The sequence below is a fragment of the Orbicella franksi genome, chromosome 14 (assembly GCF_964199315.1).
Source record: "Orbicella franksi chromosome 14, jaOrbFran1.1, whole genome shotgun sequence".
Taxonomy (NCBI): Eukaryota; Metazoa; Cnidaria; class Anthozoa; order Scleractinia; family Merulinidae; genus Orbicella; species Orbicella franksi.
In genome coordinates this window covers 13,319,822-13,340,299 of record NC_138158.1, presented here as the reverse complement: position 1 = coordinate 13,340,299, position 20,478 = coordinate 13,319,822, and the positions used below count along the sequence as shown (strand labels likewise).

General features: G+C 41.1%; 2 protein-coding genes across 2 annotated transcripts in view; one reads left to right on the top strand and one right to left on the bottom strand.

Moving 5' to 3' along the window:
- Positions 1-3,284: 3,284 nt before the first annotated feature.
- Positions 3,285-20,478, top strand: part of LOC145467687 (guanine nucleotide exchange factor C9orf72-like) — a 31,917-nt gene continuing 14,723 nt past the window's right edge. Inside the window, exon 1 of the mRNA XM_081451290.1 lies at positions 3,285-3,775. Coding sequence (XP_081307416.1) covers positions 3,551-3,775 — 225 coding nt within the window. The 5' untranslated portion in view covers positions 3,285-3,550. The remainder of the gene's footprint in view (positions 3,776-20,478) is intronic.
- Positions 11,438-12,355, bottom strand: LOC145467719 (uncharacterized). The gene has a single exon (XM_081451323.1). It carries the CDS (start codon positions 12,353-12,355, stop codon positions 11,438-11,440), a length of 918 nt encoding a protein of 305 aa, XP_081307449.1.

Sequence of the window (20,478 nt, the reverse complement as noted above, 5' to 3'; positions counted from 1 at the left end):
ATGTACAGCAATGTGATTGTTGGCATCACCATTTCTCGTGGCTCGTTTGTGTTCAGTCAGTCTCGTGTTAAGGTTTCTGCCAGTCTCACCAATGTAGGAAGCCTGGCAGTCGGAGCATTTGATCTTGTAAACTACTCCCTGTCTGTCGTTAGGTTCGTCTCTGTCTTTCACGTTGGTCAGTAAGTGTCGTAACGTAGTTGTAGGTTTGTGGGCTACACGAATGTTGAAGGGCTGTAGGATCCGCGAGATGGTCTCAGAAGTGCCCTTGATGTAAGGTATAGTCACCGTAGTAACAGGCGTAGGGTTCCTGTTCGTAGCGTCAGCTTCAGTAGGTCGGTAAATGTTTCGTCTAATAAAGTCAGCGTTGTAGCTGTTTTTGTGAAAAACACGTTCAAGGTATCTGTTTTCGTCACGTAAGCTGTCCGGTGTGTCACAAACTAGTTGCGCTCGTCTCGTCAAAGTCTTTATAATCGTGGCTTTGTGTGAAGTCGGGTTGTAGGATGATTCGTCAAGTAATCTGTCGATATGCGTCGGTTTTCTGTACACTGTCGTTCGTAGTTCGTTGTTGTCGCGGCTTACCAAACAGTCTAGAAAACAGGAAGGAAGTTTTCCTTTCCTTCAGTTTACTAAAGAGATCGAAGAAAATGGAAAACTTCCTTTTCTAGACTGTTTGGTAAGCCGCTGTTACTACAGTGACTATACCTTACATCAAGGGCACTTCTGAGACCATCTCGCGGATCCTACAGCCCTTCAACATTCGTGTAGCCCACAAACCTACAACTACGTTACGACACTTACTGACCAACGTGAAAGACAGAGACGAACCTAACGACAGACAGGGAGTAGTTTACAAGATCAAATGCTCCGACTGCCAGGCTTCCTACATTGGTGAGACTGGCAGAAACCTTAACACGAGACTGACTGAACACAAACGAGCCACGAGAAATGGTGATGCCAACAATCACATTGCTGTACATCATCAACTGACAAACCACAACATTGACTGGGACTCTGCTCAGTGCTTAACCTACAGTACAAACTATTTTCAACGACTGACTCTGGAAAGCTGGTACACTAACCTAGAACAAACGCCTCTCAACAGATGTCAACAACTACCGGCGCCTTACAAACGACTTATCCACGACAGAAACGAAACCGACAAACGGACTTCTAACAGACCGACTTAACAATACACGGACCAAAACCGACCTACTTGACTAACAATAGACGAATCGAAACCCACCAATGACTGATGACAAACTTTACACGAGTCTTTCAGCCAATACCATTATGGCTATACTGACCAATCACGTTCAACGGACCAGACTTATAAGATCATCGACTGACAAACACTATTCACTTGACTCTGAAGATGACTTCCGCTCAGGTTGTCGAAACGTCAGTCACCAACAACAGTTCTTTTCAGAAATACACTCACCCGGACGATCACACTATACGAACTACTGATACCCCTGGGTTCAAACCATTTACTGTGTTACGGCTATATTTAGACGTGGAAAGAAATTTGATCGGGGAAGATTTTGATCACTTGCTAGGTAACCACTGCACGTAACGCAATCAACAAAACAACGCTATAATTTGTTATTTTTGGCAAGCTTCGTCCAAACACTTGATTACACCCATGTGCCTAAAACTTACTCCTTGTTTACAAATCGTTTAAATCAAAAATTTAGTCGCTGGATGGTTTGCCGGCCATCTCTTGCCTTAGAGTAAAATGTACTTGTCCCAGACGAGCGGACTGTGGTTTCTTTGAGCCCTGCACTTGCTATCACACTTTCTGGAATATAAGTTCAAATGTTCAAATTTTCAGATTTCAGTATATGTGTAATGTATGTGGCAAAATGACTTGTGACGAGGCAAAAGGGGTAACGCAAACAACGAAACCAGGTCACGTGACATGTCGTAGAACGCTCATCTTGAATAATCCTGCTCTAATCTTAGCTCAAATCCTGGCTCGAATCCTGGCTCGAATTCTGGCTCGAATCCTGGCTCAAATCCTCGCTCGCATCCTGGCTCGAAGTTTAGGTATCCTCTCACATGAATGATGTCAGTTCAGTGTAAACAAAATGTCCGCCAACCTGAACGAAATTGATGCGAAATCTTCCTAATATTTTCATCGAGATGATCAAAATGGCTATATCAGATCAAAATGGTCTAAAATTTTGAAACATGGTATGATTTCCTGCGCGTTGCGACTTTGCAATAAAAATGGGTCGAAATGTACCGCTCATGAAAAAGTTTCGCCGAAAATTAAGGTTACTTCAAACCTTCGCGGGAGTCCTCCAGAAAAAGATTCGTACGCGCGCTGTTTTCAAGGAAACCCCCGCAAACTATATATCATCAGAAAGGTTATAAAATGTAGAATTCGGTAAAATTATGTTTTGTTTTGGATTTTGCTTTCCAAAGGCGGCAGAGGCCGTCAACTCCAAAATGACCGACTGACGTTCCAGCGAATTAATCGGGTATCAAATGAGATCGTTCATGCAAAATAACTGTGCAGTGTTAATCACAAAGCCCCAATCTCCAAAAACGTGCCAGCATTTTCTTTTATTTCAATTGGTTATCTTTTTAGAGATCTATCAAGCTCGACTATCGAAAAATTCGCGTAACCTGTTACGTTAAAGGCTGCCACGAGGAAAGTATTTAAAATAAAGGAATTCGCCGACACGCTTTTGTTCCATATCTATCAGTGAATGTTCTGACCAAATTTCATGGAAAAACGTCAAATCCGCATACCCTATTAATTCATTTAAAGAGAAGGGATTCTCTCGAAAAACGAGTGCGAGTTTTCGCCTTCTAAAGATTTATAAACATATCACGCCTTCGCAGAGGAATGTGTCAACTTGAAAGCCGCGAGCCAATGAAATAACAGAACCCCTAGCGTTCACAGTAAGCAAACTTGTGCTTCGCGGACATTAATTTTCTTGACCAAAAAGAAATCGACCAATATAGCCCCGCGAAGGTTTGAAGTAACCTTAAAATGTACCGAGATTCGTGTTGAACAATATTTGCCAAAATATACACAAAGGGCTTTTTTTCTGTCACTTTTTTTATTTGAATATCTTCCCCTGACATTAGTCAGATTTTTCTAGTTATAATCTCAAGTGTTTTACTGACAACTTAATTGATGGTAGTATTCGGGGCTCTTGTAGTATTTTAATATTATCTGTATTTTTGTCCAATTTATGTTATATGAGGGCTCCATTAACACTAGCTGTGCTAAATCGGATGTCTGTGAATAAATATTTATTTGAATAGAAAATGACGACTGGTTCTCAAAAGATTGACAGATCTCTCGTTTACTGATGTAATCGGAAACCCGAAAAGCGGCAAGATCGAAGTCCTTCCTCTCCACCCCGCGCAAGAGATCTGGGACCAACTGTTTCGAGGAAAATGGCGGCGCACCTTCATAGAAACAAAGCCATTCTGTTGTTCCCACAAGTAAACTGTTCGTAGCTAGCATATAAGATAAGTCCTTAGATGCTAAGGCACACCTAGGACGGCTGTGTCCTTGTGTTTATCGTACAGCATGACTGATACGTCTAAAGCAAAGGAGTGTTTGGAGGAGAGCAATACGAGTTTCTGGACGACACCTTCTGATGATGGCTTCCGGCTTTCGAATCTTACGACAAGTCACATGTCAATGCTTAAAGAAAGCGGGCCTTTTGTTGCTATAGTGTTGTCCTATTGGGATAACTTATTAGGACCGAGACTGCAGCACGTGTGGAGAGGAGCGGGAGACACAGAGTCTCAGGTTGGTCTAAGTTTAGGGATTATATTTGTCCTTATCACCAATGCCATCGAAAGTCAAGCTAATCAGAATACAGGAAAGCCGTTGTATATTCTACGGTATTACATCCGATTTTCCCATCATGCGCCGCACGTATGTTACATTGATTGTGTTGGCCACTGTTCTTTATATGGCATGGTATAACATAGTTATGCACTAGTTATACACTAGTCAATTGAAACCCCCACCCCTTGGGTCCCGGGGAAGGATGGGGGATTTGACATTGACCCTGGTCAAAAGGCATCAATGTCCCTACCCCCTGAGGCCAGAGTTCAGATCAAACGCCCTTACCCCTGAGGCAAGAAAGTTGAAATTATCAAAAGTTTCAAGAAAAAACAAATGCATTTAAATGTTCGTCTTCCGTTTACATGTATGGTATTGGTATTGGCATTATCGGACAATCTAGTCCATAATTTTAGCGTGTGTCACTAATTGTACATTTCCTTAAACATTTAAACATTTACACATTTAAACGTTTACATGTATGCAGTTTTGATTATAATTATTAGTACAATACTAACTTCACATTCAGATATGTATGTCATATTTTTGGAAAATTATCCGTGCTTCAACAGGCTAAAATGGGTAGGTACATTTCGCTGACCCCTAGTCTATGGACTACCGTGATGGACCTGGTCCATGGACTACTTGAATGGACTACCCATGGACTACCCTAAATGGACCACCCTGAAATTTGTGGTAAACATAAATTTAACGAAGCTAGAACCCAAACAAAAAAATGCGATCAATCAACAAACACAATTTTGGAACACTTCCACTAACTATGAACAGATTTAATACCCAACTGGACCTTTGTCACAAAATATTACAACCAAAATAAAGGAAATGAGTTGCTTTTCTCGTTCCTTGTCATGGCGTAAAGAACTGGCTCACAAGAGATGAATGCGATTATATAATGCAAAATTTTCACTTACCATAGCTAGCGTGCTTTCCATATTGTGAGCAACCGTAAGCGACTACTGCACCTGCTAGCTACACTCTTTTGCAAGATGGCGGTGTATGGGGTTATGTGAATGTCATGTCTTATCAGGTATCGAATCCAATATTTTGTGACAAAGGTCCAGGACCGTCCAGATGTTAAGGTAGAAAAAGTTTGAGGATTAAATCACAGCTGTTCTGATCGGTCGCATCTCTTGTTCAGGATCGTTAAATCTGTTATATCGCAAGTGTTTCGTAATTGTGTTTGTCAATCGATCGCATCTTTTGTTCGGGTTCTAGCATTGTTAAATTTATGATTGCCACAAATTTCAGGGTGGTCCATTCAGGGTAGTCCATGGATAGTCCATTCAAGTAGTCCATGGACCAGGTCCATCGGGGTAGTCCATGGACCAGGGGTCAGCAAAATAAAACACTCTTTAACTTTTACAGCAACATCCTCATTTTGCCGGAGATCTAGAACCTCACGGCTATCTTGGCATTAGTATAAAGCCTGTAGAAATTGAAAGATGAGAACAGGTCATGACATGAACCCCTCGACCTTCCCGATACCATTCGAATTTCAGTGCAAATTACTTGCTTCAGATTGAATATCAATCCTCCATAGGAAAAAAGATGGCGACTGGTACATTTACCTATAGTTCTTAGTGCAAGAAAACCTTAACAACGCTCATAAAAACGTGCAGAAAAGTTGTAAGATCTTCAAACCTAGGCTACACAATCTCCTCAGCATAGGAACAAATATTGTAAAAATTTGGCTTTCTTTGTGCCATATAGGCTGTGTTAGGTTCACAACGTATTGTGGTAAAATGTACAGCGGCCATCTTTTTTCCTACAGTGGATTGCAGTGGATGATGATATGCGTGGTTCAACCCACCCTTACCTTTCTCATGCCTTCCCCCATCTTTGTTCAAAAGTGAATTAATGCTCCTATTATCCCCTACCCTTCCCCGGGATCCAAAGGGTGGGGGTTTCAATTGACTAGTGCATTAGTCAATTGAAACCCCCTCCAGGGAAGGGTAAGGGATCTGACATTGACCCTGGTCATTGACCCTGGTCAAAAGGCATTAATATCCCTACCCCCTGAGGCCAGAGTTCAGATCAAACGCCCTTACTCTTGAGGCAAGAAAGTTGAAACTATCAAAGTTTCAAGACAAAAGAAGTGCATTTAAATTGAAAAATTTTAAAATGTTCATCTTCCAAGTTAACAGTTATGCAGCTTTGATTATAATTATTTGCTCAATACTAAATTCACACCCAGATATGTATGTCATATTTTTGGAAAATTATCTGTGCTTCATTGTCCAGGCCAAAACATTTTTTAACTTACAGCAACATACTCATTTTGTCAGAGGTCAAGAACCTTGCGGCTTGCTATCTTGGTATTGTAAGAAAACCTGTAGAAAATGAAAGTCATGACATGAACCCTATTGTAGTCAACGTCAACACGCTACTTGGCTTTAATCGATAAGAAGAAATGTGCAATTTAACGATAGAGTGCGAAGAAAGCGATGAAAAGGGAGCAGTTGCTACAAACAAAATAAATTACAAGTTATAGACGAATACAATAAAAGAAACAGAAATAACGAGCCGAAGGTAGACAATACTTACAAACGTTGAATGACTAGGAAGCTAAGGAACACGTAAAAGGAAAATGGCAGTGTGGTAAATAAAACAAGATGACGGTAGCGTCGCGATGAAAATGCACAAATAAACTAGAAAGACACATACAAAAGGGGACTGAAACAAAACAAAATTATGTGAAAAAACCTAACAGAATATCGATAACGTGAAAGCGAGATAAACGAAAAGAATGCGATAATCACGAAAGAATGCAGGCTCAAACGGAAAAATAACAAAAAATTAAATGCGGCGGCAACATCTGGCTCCTCTAAGAGGTTACTAAAACTCTTAAGTTCTCAGTTTTTAACGTTAAAGTTCATAACACAGTTCTCTACTCCTTGTGGATCCTCTGGCTGGGATTTACCCTGGTCTTCATTCTTCATTCTCCAGTATCAGCACGAGTTTGTCGATTGGGCGATCTAGGGTTGTTGTTGCCGTGGTAACTCTGACCGATCTGGCCTGTCCATTTGAATCCGGGTGTGTGTCAACAACTTCAGGCCATGCTCCAGTCGTTTCTTGGGGCTCGATCATCTACGATCAGTACCAGGTCTCCCTTTTCGAAGTTTCTTCGGGGGCGGTTCCATTTTACTCTCTGTTGTAGATTTTGGACGTACTCTTTTCTCCATCTTGACCAAAAGACCAAAAGATACTGCACACGTTTCCATCTTTTACAGAGGTATAAATCAGCTTTCTGAAAGTTTCCTGGCGGAGGCATGACAACCCTTGACTTCATAGTCAGTATGTGATTTGGTGTGAGTGGATCCAGATCCTCGAGATCGCTTGACGGGACAGTGAGCAGGCGACTGTTGATTATGCATTCTACCTCGGTAAACAGGGTTCTAAAGGACTCATCGTCGAGGGTGTGGCCATGTTCTCGCATCAGTGCAGACAAAATTGATCTGACAAACCGTATCTGGCGCTCCCAAACGCCACCCATGTGGGATGCTGCCACAGGATTCTGTTTCCATTGGATAATCCAATCAGCATTGAAGTCTCTGCAAAGATTCCTTTGGATTGCGCTGTGGTCCAGCTCATCTAAAGCTTTCTTTAGTTCTCTCTCTGCTCCTACGATGTTCGTGCTATGGTCTGATCTGATCTCACATACTGGCCCTCTCCTTGCTATGAATCGTCGAAGGGCGTTAATGAAGGAATCCGTTTCCAATGAGTTGGCCGTTTCAATGTGCACTGCTCGGCTAGCAAGGCAGGTAAATAGTACTCCATAGCGTTTAACATCTTTCCGTCCTTGCTTGATGTAGAAGGGACCAAAGTAATCAACGCCACAATATGTGAAGGGAGGAGAGGGTGTTATTCGCTCCTTAGGAAGGTCAGCCATCTTTTGTTCACCTGTCGTTCCACGAAGATGATGACACACCACGCACTTGGAGATGAAATGTTTCACAACACAATTGGCGTTAAGTATCCAATATTGACTTCTTAGTTCGCTCAGCAAAATGCCCCTGCCAGCATGGGCGACCTTGCCAGTATGGGACGTCATGAATTATGAGGTCCATGATGAAAGTCTTCTTCGCGAGGATCACAGGATGCTTAAAGCCTTCTGAAAACTCTTCTGACTTGCTTAGTCTTCCGCCAACACGTACGAGTCTGTCCCAGTCTAGGAAAGGGTCAAGGCGATACAACATACTAGATTTCTTGATTTCGGACTTTATTGCCTTCGCAAATTGGCGGTCACTCTCACAATCTACTCGTCAAACTTTCTGCAGAGCTTCTATTTCTTTGGGAAATGCACCGCTTTGTACCAATTTCAGAATGGTCTTCTCTGCTCTGTCTAATTCTTCTACTCTTAGGGGCTTGCATTTCGCGTTTGCTGTACGTCCCACTTTGTCAGCTCCATCCTTGGGAAGCAATGCCCTCTCATCAGAGTTAGGTTTTAGATGGAGTATCCAGGCAATGGATTTTTTCATACGGTGCCACTCGGAAAAGCGTGTGAGCCTCCTCAAAAGGTCTGCATTCTCTTCAACATCCATGCTGTGCACAAGAACCTTCTTAACGTCAGGATCATTGTAGGAAACATTGTGCAAGTCACCAGGAAGTTGAGGCCATTCGCTCTTGGGTAGCCATAGGAAATTTGGACCTGTAATCCAACGATGCTGTTTGGATAACTCATGGCCTTTCAAACCACATGACAAGTCATCAGCCGGATTAATGTCGGTCCCAAGGTACCTCCACTGGCTAGGATTCATTGCATTTCTTATTGTTTGCACGCGATTTGCCACAAACACGTGGAAACGCTTCTTGTCATTTCAGATGTACTTCAAAACAGTTGTACTGTCTGTCCAATAAGTCTTACTCTCAGCAGGTTCGCCTAACTCTCTAGCAATCATCTCTCCCACCCTAACTGAAACTGTGGCCTCCGTAAGCTCAAGGCGTGGAATCGTCATGGTCCTAACGGGAGCTACACGGGCTTTCCCCATAAGGAACGCACAATGGATGTCTCCTTTCTCATTCTCAATTCTGAGGTATGTCACTTGACTGTAACCCGTTGAGCTAGCATCAGAGAAGTTGTGGATTTGTCTGGAGACGACTTCATCAAAGTTTGCAGGCTTGAGACATCACTCCATAGAGAAACGTGTAGGGCAGGCAACTGGCTTTTCCAATTCTCCCAACGTACACGGTACTCTTCGCCAATTTCTTCATCCCAGCTTCACTTGGTGCGACACAGATCCTGCAGTATTGACTTTCCGACCAACAGAAAGGGTGCTGCTATTCCCAGAGGGTCATAAACGGAAGATATCGTAGACAATATTCCTCGTCGGGTTAGCGGCTGGTCTTTAAGGACGATTCTGAAACCAAACGTATCCGACTTGATTGCCCACTGTATGCCAAGAGCCCTCTGAACCGGAAGTTCACCACTGCCTAGCTCTAATGTTCTCATGCCTTGGGCACATGCTTCGTCTGGGACACTTTCTAGTACGGGTCTACTGTTGCTAACAAACTTGGCCAGATTGAAACCTCAATGTGCACAGGCATGGCGAACACCACATATTCTTTGAATAGCGGACTCCTCCATTTCTTCTGAGCAAAGACAGTCATCAACATAGAAATTCTTCCTCAACACATTTGCAGTTTCTGGACCAACGGCATCATCAGCTGCTTTTCGTCGCGCGAAGTTTGAACAACTCGGCGAGGAAACTGCACCAAATAGATGGACGTTCATCTGATACTCCAAGATTCTGCATTAAATCTCCATCAGGCCACCATAGGAAGTGCAAGAAGTCTTGCTGGCCTTCTGGTACCCGGACTTGACGGAACATAACATCAATATCACTCATGAACGCGACCGGTCCTTCGCGGAATCTTGTTAGAACACCCACGAGTCGATTTGTCAGGTCAGGCCCCTGCAACAATTGGTCGTTTAGCGATGTTCGTCCGAACCTGGCACTACAGTCGAATACGACCCTGATCTTGTTGGGCTTCTTAGCGTGGTAGACGCCATGGTGGGGTGTGTACCAAAGTTGGCCTGTCCTTGCAAGTAGACGATCTGACGGCACCTTCCTAGCAAATCCCTTAGCAACAATACTGTTCATGAAATTGACATCGTCCTTGTAAAATGTCTCATTATTGATAAGCTTCTTTCTTAACCAGTGTGCTCTTTGAAGGACCTGCTCCTTGTTCTCAGGAAAGTGTACATCGTCACGGCGGAATGGAAGGGGAATCTCGTAATGACTATCTTCTGTATGCCAAATACCCTGGGTAACTATCTTGAGAAACTTCTTATCTTCTTGTGAGTGTCCTTGTTCCTTGTCATCAGATTGTTGGCTGAAGTCTAGTTCAAACATCTTGTTCAGCACTTGTGGAGTAACGATTTCTCTCACTTTGTTCTCTACCATGAAGTGGTGATTGAGGTGTCTACCAGAGCAGACTTCCATTGCAGTAACTCTATGGCAATTTACAGTAGAATGCTCTTCATTGCACATGTATAAGGGCCCAACTATTGCCCATCCAGCAAACGTTTTAATTGCGAATGGACCACCATCTTTGCCTGCTAATACATCTATTGGCTTGAGAGCTTTTGGACAATTGGAGCCAATCAGAAGACCGATCTTGACATTAGGTAACTGTGGTGGCAGATCTGCTTCTATTCCTTTAAGATGTTTCCATCGATGAGCAAGTTCAGGCATAGGAACGTTCTCGCAGGTAGAAAGGTCCTTTTTGGTGAAGATCTTCGGTAATTGCACGGTATTGTCACCCTTTAAATCTGAAACGACCAATCCATTCAAAACCTTGGCGTCGTGTAACTTGGTGCCGTTGACGGTCTTCACCATCAGCTGTGTATCAGTGCCCTTTACACCCAAACTGGATACAATATCATCTAGAACAAAGGAACCGGTGCTGCAAGCATCAAGCATGGCGTAAGTGAGGACTTCACTTTCTGCAGATCTCAACCTGATAGGAACGATGGGTACAGCAGAGACAGATTTTTCAGCGCCAGTGGCATTGCAGGTTGCTTAGGCCATTTCAGTATGAGCATTCACAACATGATCCTTACGCTGCAGAGGCGGGGGGATCTGCTGCTTGGAGGCTACTTGATTGATGCGGAAGTTGTCATCATGAAGTCCCGTGGGATGATGACGTGAACACTTCTTACAAGTTCTCCTCTGGGGGCACCCATTAGATCTGTAGCCAGGATCGTAACATGCGAAACAGAGCTCTTTTTCTTTGAGGAACTCCTTCCTATCTGGTAAAGATCTCTTCAAGAAGGCTTGGCAGTCGTCTAAGTCGTGCCCCTTCTTGCAAAGTTTACAAATGATGGCAGGGTTACGTGAAGCAATCGTTTGGTCAACGGTTACATCTGTTGCGTGATTTCAGACGTGATGCAGGGTGCGAGCATGGTCCCCGAAAGTTTTAGGCTTCCCAGAACCTTTGCCTTTGTTGGAACGATCAGGGCGATCCGATGAGCCATCCAAGCGACGGAGGGCTTCTTGCGAAAAGACTGGATCTGTTGCAATCCCTGCTTTGGTGTTTACGAAGTTCATGAAATCATCAAACCTGGGGATCGTTCCCCTAAAGTCTCCTTTTATTGGCTTCTCACCGCCATCGGTCTTGCAGCGGAAAAGGAAGCTTTGACACCATACTTTGTAAGTTGTGTGGGTGGTTGAGGATGGATAGAAAGGTAAGGGTCGACATCGCACTCCGGCACTGACCAAGAAAGATGGAAAGTCGGTCTAATGCCAGTTCATCTCCTGACCGCATGTAAGGCCACTCATTAATCTTCTTAATGTACGCATTCGATATCTTGTAAGGATCCCTGTACTTCTCCTTTAGGAGTTTCTTAGCTTCTATGTAGCCGCTGTTGCTATCCAGGTGAAGACATCCTTTGATGAGCTCCTTCGGTTCTCCTTGTAAGTATTGCTCCAAGTATTGCAAATGAACATCGTTTGTGCTGACTCTACCTTCCACTTGCGATTCAAAGCTTCTAGTAAATGTGGAATATTCCAAAGGATTGCTAGTAAATTTAGTCAGCGTGAGTGACGGAAGTAGACTCTGTTGTTGTTGTTCCGCCAACAGTTCAGTTAATCTGTTTTGTTTCTGAAGAACGTCACAAAACTGCGTATTTGGCTGCGTGTCGGCGACGTGAAACTCAGATGTGAGAGGGTTTAACTTCTTAGGATGTCGCGTCGGCTTAGGAGGTGTTTGTGTAACAGAAGCGTCATCATGGAAACCCGCAGTAAAGTTCACGTTCGTTACAGTGTTCGACATTGTGCTTGGAACGGTGTAAGCACTGGACACAGGCGGAAAAGACAGTCCAGAGAGAGAAATTCCTGATACACGAGAGGTTTCTGTAGGCATTTCCGGCTGGTGGCTTAAATCTTCCTTGATGCCCTTCTCGATTTCTGCGAACACACGTTTATGAACTTGAGCAACTGCTAATTGTTTTTCTAAACGTAACCTCTCGACCTTTTTCTCTAGCTCTTGCCTTTGTTCCAACACAGCCACTTTTGCCATTAATTCGGCCGCTTTCGCCTTTTCTTTCACTCTGCTGGAGGTGATTAAGGATCTCGATGTTGCGTGAGAGTGATGCGATGCTCGTGTACGTCTTGAACTGGCTTGAGATCTAACCTCCAAATTCCGCTTGAGGACCTCTTTCGCAGACGAAATCCAGCGAACGGTTTTTGAGTTATTTTTTTGTGAAAAAATACCTCTTAGTCGGTGTGCGGGTATGTTATGGACGGGTCAATGGGTGAGTGAGTGAGTGAGTGAGTGAGTGAGAGATGTATGTATGTCACACCAATCAGATTGGATCTACTATGAACAGCCAATCAAATTTCTTGTTGTAAAGGTAAATGGTACGTGAGAAACACAAGGTATGTATAAACACAAGGACTTTGGTAATTGAAAAATAAAGAGTGACGTGTATGTTGCCGGTTTGTGATTTTTAGTCCGGTTTGGAGGGGAGTGTGACAGTTACATACGTGCATTGGATTGTTTTAGAGTGCATAATTTTCAGTGTAATGGTGGCTAGTTATGAACAAGATGAGTCTTGAGTTTTGAAGCAGTTCATGAGTAGTAGGCAAATGCCACGAGATATTTTTATTTTTAATTACAAAGGGTAACTTGATACTTTTGTTTTTCACAAGGAGTTAATTCAATTAGAGGTCACGAATAGTCGGTTCTAGTTCTTAGGACATGTTCTAGAGGAGACGAGACTATTTAAATTTGAAGCAGTTCTAACGTTTACAATAGTAAGTGCAGGTAACGATTGTTTTGTTCTTATTGCATGCAAATAATTATAACGAGATATTTTTATTTTTTAGTTACAATGGGTAATTTGACACTCTTGTTTTTCACAAGGTAGTAAATTCAATTAGAGCTGACGAATCGTCGCGACTTGTTCCCACGAGATGTTTGCTATTTTTAGTTACAAATGGTAACTCGACACTTTTGTTTTTCATATGGGAGTAAATTCAATTAGAGCTTACAAGTTATCGGCTATTGTTCCCAGGATATTAAACAAAAAAGAAGCTTTCCTTTCTAGAGTGTTTTTACGTCTCTGCAGCAGCAGTTTAATATTTTTAATTGATGGGCATTTTATGACATTCTTTTCAGTCAGATATTTTTAAAGGTAAAAAGTATGAAAACTGTTCAAATGTTCTTTGAAGACTGTGTGGCACCAAGTTAAAGTGCAATTTAATTAAATCAGACTTTCAATGTGTCAGAGAGGTTTTTTTCTCTTTCTTTAAATTTTCAGTGAAGTAGTGTTGTTGCATTGTGTTGTGAAAAAAGGATAAACTTACTACTCGTATAAAATGCGAAAAGTTCTCTTAACTTGAGTATTTTTGAGCAAAAATTCCTCTTGGGGGCTGGAAGGGCTCCCGAGGGGGTACTCCCAGAAAAATTGGATGGGGGTGTGCGGCCCGCTTCCCAAAACCCTTACCCTATTTATGACCAAAATCTGCGATATTCCTTACCCTATTTATGACCTGACCAAAAATTTGAAACCCTATTTATGACCTGACCCTCAAATCAAAACCCTGTTTCAGACCTGTGTTATAATTAGCTCCCTAGTTCAAACCAATGTTAAATTACCGTAAACATATAAATTTGTGAAGGGCTTTTGTTGATTTTCTTTTCGATAATGATGAAAAAGTGGCTTCTTCTTAAAGCATACCCATATGAAGGCTAGAGTGCAAAAACCGTACCCTATTTATGACCAAAATGGCCAAAATCAGCTAAAATCGATACCCTATTTATGACCAAAACGGTTGAAAAACCATGCCCTTCGGGGCCGCACAGACCTATATAGCCCATATAAGGGAGTCCCCCCCTCCCGGGGGAAGGGCTACGTGATCGGTGAGTGAGGGAGTTACGCATGTGCACGTGTCAGACCAATCACAGTGTGGGTTGTATCAAAGAACGAATAAAATTGCCTGTTAGAAAATAAGATGGTATCTACATTAATCTGGAGACGTGTCAGATTACTGTAGTTTGTTCAGTCAAACATTTTATGGCTTAGGGCCTGTTCACACTAGGTAAAATTTTGTTTGATTTGCCAAAAAATCTGTCAACATGCAGCCATTTCTAGTGCGAACAATTTTTTTGAACCCACCAAAATTTTTGCAAGCGCAACAAAACTTCAAAGATTCTGTCAACTAGCTTTGGAGGCTGTAAAAATTTTGTCAGGTGAGAAAATCCTTTGTTCCTTGACATCCATCCATCATTGGGTCATCAAATTTCGCAACATATGGATTACGAAGCGAACGTGACCGTATGACATCCCGCCATTTTAATTGAGCTAGATGCATCCGCACAGAAGCAACATTGATCCATGGTACTTCAATTATTATGGCTCGCAATGCTACCAAGATCAAGATCAGGGTAATCAAAGTTATTACGATTCCCAAATCGCTACGCAACAGCAGTACTTCTTACAGTTTCCATCGCAGCCAACTTGAGAGGATTCACAATGCATCCACATCCGCTGAACACAGCATTCACATCCGTAACATCCACTGAAGATCAGACCACTGCTGCAGCTACTGGAAGCACAGAAAACACGAAAAAGGGAACAAAGAGAAAAAACGCCAAGTATGAAACCTTCCCCTTTAAGACATGTCACAACATTTTGATGGTAAATTGATCAAATTACTAACTGACATCCGTCACTTTAAAAAAAATTTCGCATCTTCATGTGCGAACAGGATTATGAAAACAAAAAATTGGTGATTACAAAATTTTCAGTTTTTTTGCAAACACTAAACTCAAATTTTCGTCTTAGTGCAAACAGGGCCTTACTATTTAGTTATCTTACCATTACCAATATAACATCGTATGTACATCATAAACTCCCAGTTTCTTTCTTGCTGTACATTGCAACCAAAAAAACTTGTCGAATCAACCAAATCAGTACTGTAAACAGTTCCATGAATGCTCCTATCCCCGAGACTTATAGTTCACAAAAAAATAACTCTTGCACGCCTTGCGTGCCTATGTTTTCAATAAAATCGCTTATTTGCTTACTCTTTTCGGCATACCAATCGTTAGCTACAGTTAGCTGGTCACCTTCACCCTCGAGGTCATCCAACAATACAGCGACGCATCTCGTTAATTCTTCCACCGTAACACAAAATGCAGACAGATTCCTTTCCACGACGTCCACGTTTTCTTTGGTAGTCGCAGAAGAAACAATTTCCTTAATTTGCCATTGGATTCTTTTATCGACAGTTTGACAGTTTGTCCATTGAAGATGAGCGATGTAGGCTTTTCCTTTCTCTGTGCGCTGCCTTCGACTTGTTACACCGGTTGGGCCGCGTCCGCAGATTCCAAACTGTCGCTTTCCAATCCAATTTGCTCCTGATGGCTTCCAGTGCTTTCGATTGGATCCATAATGTTTCAACAAATATTGTAGTCAACGTCAACACACTACTTGGCTTTAATCGATAAGAAGAAATGTGCAATTTAATGACAGAGTGCGAAGAAAGCGATGAAAAGGGAGTGGTTGCTACAAACAAAATAAATTACAAGTTATAGACAAATACAATAAAAGAAACAGAAATAATGAGCCGAAGGTAGACGATACTTACAAACGTTGTATGACTAGGAAGCTAAGGAACACGTAAAAGGAAAACAGCAGTGTGGTAGATGAAATGAGATGATGGTAGCATCGCGATGAAAATGCACAAATAAACTAGAAAGACGTATACAAAAGGGGACTGAAACAAAGCAAAATTATGCAAAAAAACCTAACAGAATATCGATAACGTGAAAGTGAGATAAACGAAAAGAATGCGATAATCACGAAAGAATGCAAGCACAAACGGAAAGATAAGAAAGAATTAAATGCGGCGGCAACAAACCCTTTGACCTTCTGGATAACATTCAAATTTCAATGCAAATTGGATGCAAATATCATGCAAACAAATAACTTGATTCAGATTGAATATCAATTGCAGTGGATGGTGACGTGAAAGCAAGATGTGTGTGGCTCAAACCACTCCATTATGGTAATGTGCCCATTGAAACGTGTCAATTGAACATGTAAATTAGCTTCCAAAAAAGTTAACAGGGCATGCATAACTAAATGCAGAGATGCTGAGAGATGTCAATCATTAAAATCCCGAGTGTATATCAATGTCAAAACCACTTTTCTTGAAATTTGCTTGTGAAGACTCAATCTATTCATCATGTAATAAATAAATAATAAGAACATTTTTACACTTCTTTGCAGTACTAGTTGCTCTTATTGTCTCGAATGGACTGAGAAGGAGAATAATTATTTTTTAACTCCCTATTGGGAGTTCTGGTTTTGAAGTCAAAGGGAACCAAAAATGGCAACAAAGCTTTATGGGTATGCAAAGCATCTTGGGTACCCCACTTTTTTTGGGCAACATGTTTCAATGGGTGCGATTCCGTAATGTTCCCTTTGTCACGCCTTGGAAACTAGTACCCAGTTTTCTCACTTGCCTGCATGCCCCATGTGTGGACGGAACCTAAAGTTGAAATTAGTCAAATGAACCACCCCCAGGGGTCAGACAGATTGTTGTTCAAAATTGATTTAATGCCCCTATTATCTCCTACCCTTCCCCGGAACCCGAGAGGTTGGGATTTCAATTGACTAGTACATTATGCAATGCTCTCTTTTGGTATACCACTCAGAAGTGTTGCTTAAGTTCTAGTATGTTGGGATCAACTGTTTTTGGTGGATTGGGTTGGATGGATATTTTTCGTGTTCTATTGGGAACAAACTGTTTTTGGATGGTTTGGTTGATCAAGTTTTTGAACCAGTATCAAACAAGTCCAGTCCCTGAACTCTCTCTCCCCTGCTCTGTATAGAATTTGAATCTAGGCAGGGGAAAAGCGGGTCCAAGGTAAAATGAATGCATACATGTTGCCCAATGCTCATGCCCATGAAAGTGAGATGCAATCTCATCCCCAGAGTCTCTGGTTTTGCAGTTAGTGGTGACCAAAGGACATGATACTCTAGATAAAATCAGTGAACAGAGCCACACAATTCTGGTTCCTGTTTATTGTGTGCATGAGTTTATGTTTGATAACGGTTCCTGCTGAACATGCTTCAAAAAGAGTAACCACTGTAATTAACCCAGGGTTCTCAATTTTTTGGTTCTAATCATATAGGATCATAGCCTCTGGAAACAAGATTGAGAGTGATGCTGTTACATGCTAGGGCTTAACAAAACAGCTTATTCAAATTACAAATTTAACTACACAGCTGAGTTGTCGCAGCCCTGCTTGGGTGTTTGGACGACAAATCACAATAGGAGGTGAAATTATAAGATCAAAGCGACTGCTCACAGGGTAGCTGTAAAAGATCTTCAGAAAATTCCAGGATTTTTTTATGAATTAAGCCATCAGATGCAATTTGAGGTTGATAATTAATGTGAAACAGCAAGATCGCGAAACATCAAAACCCCTATTTTTATCCTTTCCAAACCTGAAATAAGTACATGTATTTCAGTAAAGAAGGGTTAAACAAGAAAAGAAAAAGACCAATGGCTAAAAAGGGGTCTGTAATGCGTAATTGTGGGCTTATGGCTAGTGTCATTCCGTTGGGTTGACATGTTCTAGTCTTACGAGTAGGCAACTGCTAGAAAGATAAAGGTACAATAATAGATGAGTTTGGTAGAACTTTCGCATAACTTTTCGGCTCATGCTAGGAACGTACTTGAGCCTGCTGTTTTAACTACCCAATACTTTCGTACAAACCAATATAATCAGTATTTTCTACACGTCAGGAATAATTGTCAGTGTGACGCAGTGGAGAAATTAACTGCCTTATGAGTGGGAGGCTGTGAGTTCAAGACCTAGTGATGCAGGAACTTTTTCTTTTCTACCTACTTTTTTAGTGCACAGTGCACTATTGGGATGGTTTTGGGGGCGGCCTGCCGCTGATTCACTAAGACACTAATGTGAAAACTTTAATGTTTGTTTAATTAATTAATTTCAATAAATTAATTAGTCTAGAGACAAGGAAGCGGTGGGGGTGAGAGGGGAAAGGTACACGTGTACCCTATGTAAAACATGTTACATCTACGTTAGTTAGAGTAAACATCGCAAAGCTATATATTTGTTTCAAGTAACCCCTTGCTCTCCTTGTGGTACTATTCTCTTTAGAACAAAACCAATTTGCTCTAAACACATGCGCAGATTAGTTAGCGTACATATCTTCTATACATTAGGTGGAGGATACATTGCATAGGGAACAACAAAAATGTTGAGTGGTTTTCCTTATGGTAGAGCCCAACATGTAAGAGGCATGCCTTCTAGTATTGTAACTGTTATAAACTATGTTTCCACGCGGTTTTTTATATGTCATGTAATGTTAGGTAGCACCACTTGTCCCTTTTTAGTGCAAAGTGAAACGTATCTTTTAGAATTACCCACAGGTTGGTTCAACAAATATCATCTGCTGTTTTCAAACTACAATAGTATGTTTGTCAGGGGTTAAATAAAGAAGGGAAATGTGTAGCTTCTCATTAGCGGCTTATTTATTTCTTGCCTTAATTGCGTCTGTAAGAGAGACCAAAAAGTTCCGGAGTTAGTGGCTTTAATATTCTGCAAATTGTAAATTTGGGACAAAAGAAACCAGGAAAGTGCTCAAATATTGCTGCAGACTCCGTGGCAGCTAATGAAAGCACAAATTAATTTAATCAGTCTTTGAGGAGACTTGTTCACCGATGCAGGATAATATTGGCCAAGTAGCGCTGTTTACCTTCGTCCATCTTCCCAGTGGGATCAGTCACTATTGTGTATTAATTTTGAAGTGTTTTATTGTTAACAACAAAGGTGGCAACAGAAAAAGAAAGTGGTATTCCGTGACTATCTGATAATTAAATTAGTTCTTGTTCATCTGTGATGAGAAAATTTGCATTTTGAGAAAAAACAATATCATTTCTCTTCCATTTCTTTGTCAGATAATTAACCTTCTTTCATTTATCCCCCAAAAACAAGCTCATCTCCCATGTGTCTTGGAGAAAACAAGAGTTTCGTGTTACATACCTTTGCGAGGAAAACAAAAGTATCAAGTTAAAAAGTTGGCGCGAAGAGCTAAATTGTCACGTTTGTTCAATGTATTGTTGAATTTAAAATGAATGAAAATCATCGTAAAACACCAGAGTAAAATTTAAAAGCTGTCGTGACCTTGAAAATACAACCTTGAAATGTACACACTGCTAAGGGAAAAAGCCCTAGCAGACTACCGAGGTAGATACAAACTGGAAGTGAACCGAGCAGGGGTGAATACTTATGGGACTACTGTGCCAGAGCTATCAATTGCACTCTGCACTATCTGAGATTGTATCACTAGTTTTTCTCTTTTTATAGACTTAATTTTTTCTTTTCTTAAACATTTACCTTAAGGTAGCATTTGCCTCTCAGATAAGCTCTTGTGTTAAATGAAAGGAGAAAAACAAAACAAATAATGACTGCAACAGAACAATTGAAAACTGCAACTAAACTTGCAGCTGTAAGCTGTAGAAGAATTATTCAAAACAAATAAGGGGGCGGACAACATGATATGAAAGGAGATGCCCAACAAAAGCTGCAGAACACTGGCAATGGCTGCCATCGAAGGACCTGGCGAAGGATCACTCAAAATTACTAGTACCCAGTCTACTGTACCTATAAGGCAAAATATGCTCCTGAAGGTCTGTCACATGTGATCCTGTGTACATACATACATACATACATACATACATACATACATACATACATACATACATACATACATACATACATACATACATACATACATACATACATACATACATACATACATACATACATACATACATACATACATACATACATACATACATACATACATACATACATACATACATACATACATACATACATACATACATACATACATACATACATACATACATACATACATACATACATACATACATACATACATACATACATACATACATACATACATACATACATACATACATACATACATACATACATACATACATACATACATACATACATACATACATACATACATACATACATACATACATACATACATACATACATACATACATACATACATACATACATACATACATACATACATACATACATACATACATACATACATA